This window comes from Atta cephalotes (assembly GCF_000143395.1).
Source record: "Atta cephalotes unplaced genomic scaffold scaffold00032, whole genome shotgun sequence".
NCBI lineage: Eukaryota > Metazoa > Arthropoda > Insecta > Hymenoptera > Formicidae > Atta > Atta cephalotes.
This window is the reverse complement of record NW_012130096.1, coordinates 3,339,274-3,347,586: the sequence shown is the minus strand read 5'-3', so window position 1 is coordinate 3,347,586 and position 8,313 is coordinate 3,339,274. Positions and strand designations below refer to the sequence as shown.

Below are 8,313 nucleotides of genomic sequence, written 5' to 3'. Positions count from 1 at the left end.
TATTTTAGAATGCAGATATATTTGAACCATGGTATACGAATATTTAGATACGATTTATTGCGACTTTTGCGAATGAAAGCGCATCAACTTTGAAATTTCTCAAGAGTTTATTGGACAATTTTTTATTAATTCGTTATATATTTTAGATTAAATATAAAGAAATTTTATTATTATTTACATATATTTTATTATTATTATTTATTTATACTTGCTTGCACTTTTTGCACTCAGCATCTTCGCTATCTTTTTTTTCAACGTTTAAATAAATTACGAATTTCAAGTAACGTGAACAGACCTATTATTTAAAACGGTCTTGAACGTAGAACGAACTATGAATATTGATATCTGATTGGTTTCTAACATCTTAAATGCTTATCGACAGAACATGCATTTCATATTTTTCCATTCATTTCGTTTTCTTTATATAAAATAAAAATAAAAATAAAATGTCTTTTTCTAGAATAAAAGAATAAACACAAATAATTATGGGAAATTACAAATTTGTATAAAAACCAAAAAAATTTATAAATTATAATTCCTGTTACCACATATAATAGATTATTTTTTCACACATATACATATATAATAAATTCAAGAATATACCGAAACAAAAAGTATTTTTCCACATTTGAATAATGTATAAGAATATAATGATCTTCAAATTATGATTTTAAAACGAGAAATTATCAACGAGAAATGAATGAAAAAGTATGATTTATACTCTACATTTTAAACTCATATCTCGAAACTTGAGCAACATCTATAAATTCTGTCCACATCCGTTTTCACCAATTTTCTTTGCTAAATGTATCAATGGTTTAGTTTCCACCGAGAGTTTAAACCGAATCAGAATGTAAGAACCAATCAACTACAGTTGACTATACCATTCCTCTACAGTCGTTCGATTGAACACTCGATTGTAATTGGTTGATTCTTACATTCTGATCCGGATTAAATTCTGTGGAAACTAGGTCAATAAAATTATGAAAAATTGAAAATGTATCATAGCTTTCTCTACTAAGAAAAACTGTTGCAATTGAGTGCAATATCTGTTTACATTGTTAAATGTTAAAATGTTAATAATAAATTAATTCTTTTGAGATTATAAAGTTATTGTGACAACAAAGATATATAATTAAAAGTAATTCAATTATTTATCAATACTAAAAATATGTAAATGTGAATTGATTTGTTCAATTGTACTAAGAATGCACTAGTGTTGCACTAAATTTCCACGAGTGGCATCAAAAGCCGAGTGGCATTAAATCTCGTGTTTTATATCATGTATAATGTTAATTTATGCTTAACCAAGCGAAACAACTTTAACCTTTTCCATATTACAGTTAAACGTACGCGTTGATGTTTGTTGATGGAGTTGATTTAATATGACATAATAGTGCTGTAACTGTAATTATAAGTTTTCATAATACTGTCAAGCAAACGAACGAGCAATGGGTGTCCCAGCATTTTTTCGTTGGCTAAGCCGCAAATATCCCTCCGTAATTGTGGAGTGCATTGAACAGAAGGTTAGATTGCTGATAAGTTTTCCTCCGTTTTATATGTTTGTCATTTGTATTTACATTTTATCCATGTTTACATCTCGCTTTCTGAGATGTAATCCTTGCGACGAATCGCTGCACTTATGGATTACACAAATTTTAAATTATATTTTAGTTAAGCTCAATAAATTTCTGAAACTTTCTAGAATGGTTATAATCCTTTATTTGCTTTTATTTGTCAGATTTAATATCTAGGAAATTAAAGTTAATATTTAGTAATTTTGTGTATATTTAAATTATTTTCACATTTTAAATATTAAAAATTTCAAATTGATGTAATATTAGGGCATTCTGTTTCTTGTATGAAACATAGTGCATCATTTATCCTTGTTTAACATTTGGTGAACAACAAAGATAAATAAATGATGTATTATGTCATGTGAAACGGAATGTATCTTTAGATTTTCTCTTGTTGAAGATTTTTGTGTTGCTGAAGATTGTGTTACAACAAATGGTTATAAAGATTTTGAACTGTTTTGTTAAAAAAATTTTTTTTAAATTAAAAGATAATTTGTGTAAATGTACTTTGTTTTTAGAATTACATTATTTAATTTTTTGTCATTTCTAATAATTTAGAATAAATAAAAGCTCAATAAATTCTTTGATCCACAAATGTTTTCAATATGATCAATATACAATAGCCTATATTCAGAATGCTCTTACAACAATGTTAGCGTGCTATACATTAAGCATATTATAGAATTTTAGAAAATAAAAGCGCATTCTAAATATGAGCCACAATATTTAATTAAGTTTCATTAAAATATAAAGTGTTTAGTTAAAATATTATTTCATTAAAATATTAAATGTTCTCGCAAATATTTTACTCAACACAAAATACATACATGATAATATCATCTTAAGCAAAACATTTTTCAATTAATAATCATATGAATATTTCATGTTTAAGATGAATTAATTTTACTGCCAAAATTTGACAAATTATTTCAATAATATTCTAAATTTAATGATATATAAGAGTAAAATTTTGATATTTTATATTTATAGTCAGTATCTGCAGATGGGGTATGCATTCCTGTGAATTCAGCAGAGCCAAATCCAAATGGGGTAGAATTTGATAATTTGTATCTTGATATGAACGGTATAATACATCCTTGTACACATCCTGAGGATAAGTAAGTATAACAAGATGTCACAAATAGTTTATTGTCTATTATGAATTGTTTATGTGATCTTGTATTTGTGTAAATATAAGGCCAGCTCCCAAGGATGAAGATGAGATGATGGAGGCTATTTTCGAGTGTATTGACAGATTGTTTCGCATTGTTAGACCAAGGAAATTACTTTACATGGCAATTGATGGAGTTGTAAGTATTTTTGCACATAAAATATAAAGAAAGGAAAACTAATGAGATTATAATGTCTGCTGTTGTACAGGCACCCAGAGCAAAAATGAATCAACAAAGATCTCGACGATTTCGTGCAGCAAAAGAATCAACAGAAAAGATTAATGAAATAGAGAGGATACGCTCCGAATTGACCCTCAAAGGAGCATCTTTGCCTCCCGAAAAACCAAAGGAAGAGCATTTCGATAGTAACTGTATTACTCCGGTTTGTAACTATAAATTATAATATTGTAATACAATTTATAATAATAAATAGAATATAAAATATGTATAAAAATACTTATCAATTTTAGAACAAAATTATCAATTTTGTTTGTATTGTTATTATTAATATCCAGTTAACGAAATAAAATGTATTTAAGATCTGAAACATATTTATACTTTTTGACAAATAAAATAGAATTTTTTATAATTAATTATTATTAATTTTGAAAAATATATCAATCACTATAAAGTTACGTGCTGTATATATCGGAAGCTTCATATTTCAGGGTACACCATTTATGGCAAGATTATCGTCATGTTTACATTATTACATTCATGATCGCTTGAATAATGATCCAGGCTGGAGGAATATTAAAGTAATATTAAGCGATGCTAATGTCCCCGGCGAAGGAGAACATAAAATAATGGATTTTATACGGCGACAAAGAGGTAAATATATTTGTGTATAGTATTATTTTATATATATATGAGTTATAGAGTTTCACTATAAATACCAATTTTTGTTGTTTTTGCGCAATGTGTTATAGCGCAACCCGATCACGATCCTAATACGCAACATGTTTTATGCGGAGCCGATGCTGATTTAATTATGTTAGGGCTTGCTACACACGAACCCAATTTTACTATTATTCGTGAAGAATTTAAACCGAATAAGCCAAAACCATGCGATATATGTGGTCAGTTAGGACATGAAATGCGTGAGTGTACAGGCGCGGAACCAAACCAAAAGCCAGAGGAGAACACATATGGATCTGAATGCCAGTTCATATTCGTGCGATTGAATGTTCTCAGAGAATATTTAGAAAGAGAATTGCATATGCCAAATCTACCATTCAAATATGATTTTGAACGAGCTGTTGATGATTGGGTATTTATGTGTTTCTTCGTAGGAAATGATTTTTTGCCTCACCTCCCTTCTCTGGAGATTAGAGAAGGCGCAATTGACAGACTTGTTGCTTTATATAAAAGAGCAGTATACAAAACCGGAGTATGTAACATTTTTTACAAAGCAAGATGATAAAAAATTAATAATTAGAAAATTATATCCTCATTAATTCTGATTAAAAAAATATACCTTTTTGTAATATACTTTATATTTACAATATGTTAATTACACAAATAGTATAATTGTTAAATATTGTTTAAAGAATCGAGGTATATTTTGTACATATTTCATTTTTATATTATATATATTATATTATATATATTAATTTTTTATACTAAATTTCTTTGTTAATTATTTCTTATTAAAAAAGATTTAGATATCTTTGATCTAGATTGTATCTCTCTCTGTGTACATTTATATATACATTTATAATTATCAATTTGATTTACCTTTAAATATTCCATAAATTTATGAAAATGTTTATTGAATATTAATTATTGCTAAAGCAAATATTTGTTTATAGAAAGTATTTTTTAAAATTATTTTCAGGGTTTTTTAACAGATAGCGGTGACGTTAATTTAGATCGTGTACAATTGATAATGTCAGAGCTTGGAGATGCAGAAGATGAAATCTTTAAGAAGAGGCAACAAAATGAATTGGCTTTTAAACAACGTGAAAAAGACAAAAAGAAGAGAAACGAGATCATTAGTAGTTTTAAACCAACGTGGATTCCTGCAGGTCAATTTGCACCCACTGTAAGATTTTCATTTTATTATGCATTCTATATTTACAAAAAACTAAACTGATATTAATTTTATTGAAATTGATTTAATTGAAATGTTTCTAAATAAAATTTTGAAAATTAGTAGCTCACTGAATGTTGCTAAAAAAAGATTTAATAACTTGTAATTTTGTGAATAAAATGTGATATACAATTTTTAAAATATATTTATAATTTTTACAGCCTCTTGGACAAACGGTAAAACCTATAGAGAATGCACGTTATGAAGCTTATAAAATGCGTGTGCAGGGTAGGAATTATAATACGAATGCCGCCGATAACACGAACGCTAATAATGTCTTGGAAAGCATGCTAAGACCTGAGGTATTCTATTTCGTTTTTTTTAACAGTGAATATTCCATATTCTTAAATACTTGCAGTTTTTTAATATATATACATGTAATATTTGTAACTTATAGTTTTTTATTTTGTTACTAGAATTCGGGCAATAAAGGACAGAAACGTAAAATTAATGAGGTCTCGAATGATGACTCGGATGATGACCAGGCGCACGATGAGGTGCGACTTTGGGAGGATGGTTTTAAAGATCGATACTATGAATCTAAATTCGACGTATCTCCTGATAATCTGGCATTTAGGTAATACAGAGTAAAAATAGAATAGATTTTAGAATAATTTTTATAAACGTTTTTAAATTTTGTAAATATTTTTTATTTCTGTTTTTATTTTTTATAAATAGAATTTATTTTGTAAAACTATATCTCATATTAATGTTGGTTCTATTTGTTTGCTTGTAGAAATAATGTTGCTTTACAATATGTACGAGGTTTATGTTGGGTTTTACGATATTATTATCAAGGTTGTGCATCGTGGCGATGGTATTTCCCATATCATTATGCGCCATTTGCAAGCGATTTTATTAATATTGGCGGTCTTTCTACAGAATTTGAAAAGGGTACTGTACCAGTAAGTATTACATATTCTTTGTAAAATGCAAGCATTTCTTACAAATGTGTAATTAATGTTTTTTTTACAGTTTCGTCCATTAGAACAATTAATGGGTGTATTTCCTGCTGCTAGTAGAAAACATGTACCTAAACCATGGGCGCAATTAATGACAGATCCAGTATGTATTTTTTATCATGATTTGAAAAATGAAAATAACAAATGATATTAATCATTTTAAATAATCGAATTAAAGTAATTTGATAAAGTATTATTGTTGGAGGCTTGCTTATCATAAAGAAATAATTTAGATAAAAGAGATTTATCTTCTTCGATAAATTTGATGTTATTGAGATACATACATTATCTCAATAAAGTCTAATTAAAATTACTGATTTCTTAGTATTTTTAGTACTTTTTTCAAATAATATTGAAAGCAAATATAATAATTTTTATAAATAAAAAGAAAAAAGAGGGAAGTAATATAATATGAATAGGTTTGTTTAAATATGAATAAAATAAAATGCTAAAGAATAATTATTATATACATAATTAAATGAGAATTCAGTAAATTATTTTTTATAATAAATTACTTCGATATTATTTTTATCTAAAACTTATTTATTCACAGAAATCTCAGATCATTGATTTTTATCCAGAAGATTTTAAAATTGACTTGAATGGAAAGAAATTTGCTTGGCAAGGTGTAGCTTTGCTTCCGTTTGTTGATGAAAAAAGATTATTCAAAGCTTTGGCGCCATACTATGATAGTTTAACAGAAGCAGAAAGTAAGTAATAACGTTTTTTGAAAGATCTATTTTATGCAAATTTGTCCATATTTGAATATCGGCCGACAAATAATTGGCGCATAGTTTTTGAAGATTGTACAAATTCATAAAGAATATTAGATGCGAAGATCTATCTTGACTGAATATAGCGTTTTCCACTTATTTTTAATGACATCTCGCTGGTGACAAACTAAATTCAATTCAAATTTTGTGCTCCCTTGAAGTAGGCTACAAATTCGAATTTCGAAAGTTAAATTCACGGTTTTAAGGCCAGTATATTTATAGTCGGTTTTTAAGAAACATTTAAGAAACGTTGTAAATAAATAGTCTTAAAATATTATATTAGCAGCTTAAGACTGCTTAAAATAAGAACAGATTATGAATATATCGATATAAGAAAGCGCAATTTTAAATCGTATCACTAACCTCTTCACAATATGCGATTTCTCGATAACTTCAGCCAACTTCAGCTCATCGAGGATATCGAAGAATGCGTTCCAATGAATTCCCGCCTAATTTCTTTAATTTTCTCAGAAAAAGAGTTTGTATTTACATTCGAATACTTTAAAGTTAACGTGCGGAATAATACAATTGTAAAATATATATACATATATATATAAATGCACATATCAAATATTATATTTATTTTATGTTTTTCCATTTTCAGAAATGAGAAACGTTCGCGGTGACGACAGGCTGTATGTCGGAATAGAGAATAGTGGTTACAATTTTGTAAAAGGTCTGTACAAGAATCGTATAGGATTCGATAAGGAGGTCGAGATAAGCATAGACGGGATGCGAGGTACTGTATTTCTATCGGAAGATTGTGTGAGTGACGGTGGTACATTGCCTTCACCTGTGAGAGGTTTACCGGTTAGGAACAACAAAGTATACTGGTTTGTATATATTCGTTATGCAATCTCCTTAAAACAAACTATAATCTGCACTGAGATTCTGTAACTCTTAACAAGTCAATCGTTATATTATCATTGTGCAATTTTTTTTATGATATAATGCCTGCACAATGATAACTTAATGATACCAACATCCTTGATTATCGTTAAGAGTTGCAAAATCCCAACGTTGATTATCTAATATTATTCGTTGACAATAAAAGATAGAAGAAAGTCTAGAATGTATCTTTCTCTCTGCTTGCAGTATCAAGTTTAAGGATCCCAAGTACAATAACAGCTACATTTTTCTCGCTCGCAAACTAAAGGGAGCTAAAGAACCGCCGCGCGTCCTGAAGCCACAAGATTTCGACGCTTTGAATCACAAAAACGGGACTCAGTGGGTACCACAAATCGGTTTCACTCGATCTACACAGTCAGCTTCGTTAGAACAGGCAGGACGTAGAATGCTTGAGTAAGTATTAATTGTTATGATCAGCCGTTTACTGTGTAATTTTATCGATAAATATGTCTCTTGCTGTTATTCAGAATTTGTGTCCCTTTTTTTTGTTTCGAACACCGAAGGTTACAAAAAATATTTACAATAAAAATATTTGCTGTTAATAGATTGAGATTTGCAATTGTACAAATTACAAATAAAAGTATCTAATAATGACACAATTTAAGAACATTTTAAATTAGATATTTAATTTAAATCTCAGATAAATTTACGACTTTTGTCGTAGTATTTTATTATTTTCGTATGAAATAATATTTAATATATATATATATATATATATATATATATATATAATTCGTATATATACATTATACGAAGTTATACGAACTTGATAGATAATTGTAAGATATTTTTAATATTTATTATGTGAAAGATATAGATGGGGATGAT

General features: G+C 27.8%; 1 protein-coding gene across 1 annotated transcript in view; it reads left to right on the top strand.

Annotated features, from left to right (window-relative positions):
* The first annotated feature begins 1,451 nt into the window (after window positions 1–1,451).
* The window catches only part of LOC105621236 (5'-3' exoribonuclease 2 homolog), a 37,356-nt gene continuing 30,494 nt past the window's right edge, over window positions 1,452–8,313 (top strand). The window contains exons 1-14 of the mRNA XM_012202706.1: window positions 1,452–1,526; window positions 2,568–2,695; window positions 2,776–2,887; window positions 2,958–3,131; window positions 3,418–3,580; window positions 3,679–4,139; window positions 4,587–4,793; window positions 5,003–5,143; window positions 5,258–5,418; window positions 5,578–5,746; window positions 5,817–5,906; window positions 6,357–6,513; window positions 7,181–7,409; window positions 7,672–7,878. Coding sequence (XP_012058096.1) covers window positions 1,452–1,526; window positions 2,568–2,695; window positions 2,776–2,887; window positions 2,958–3,131; window positions 3,418–3,580; window positions 3,679–4,139; window positions 4,587–4,793; window positions 5,003–5,143; window positions 5,258–5,418; window positions 5,578–5,746; window positions 5,817–5,906; window positions 6,357–6,513; window positions 7,181–7,409; window positions 7,672–7,878 — 2,474 coding nt within the window. The remainder of the gene's footprint in view (window positions 1,527–2,567; window positions 2,696–2,775; window positions 2,888–2,957; window positions 3,132–3,417; window positions 3,581–3,678; window positions 4,140–4,586; window positions 4,794–5,002; window positions 5,144–5,257; window positions 5,419–5,577; window positions 5,747–5,816; window positions 5,907–6,356; window positions 6,514–7,180; window positions 7,410–7,671; window positions 7,879–8,313) is intronic.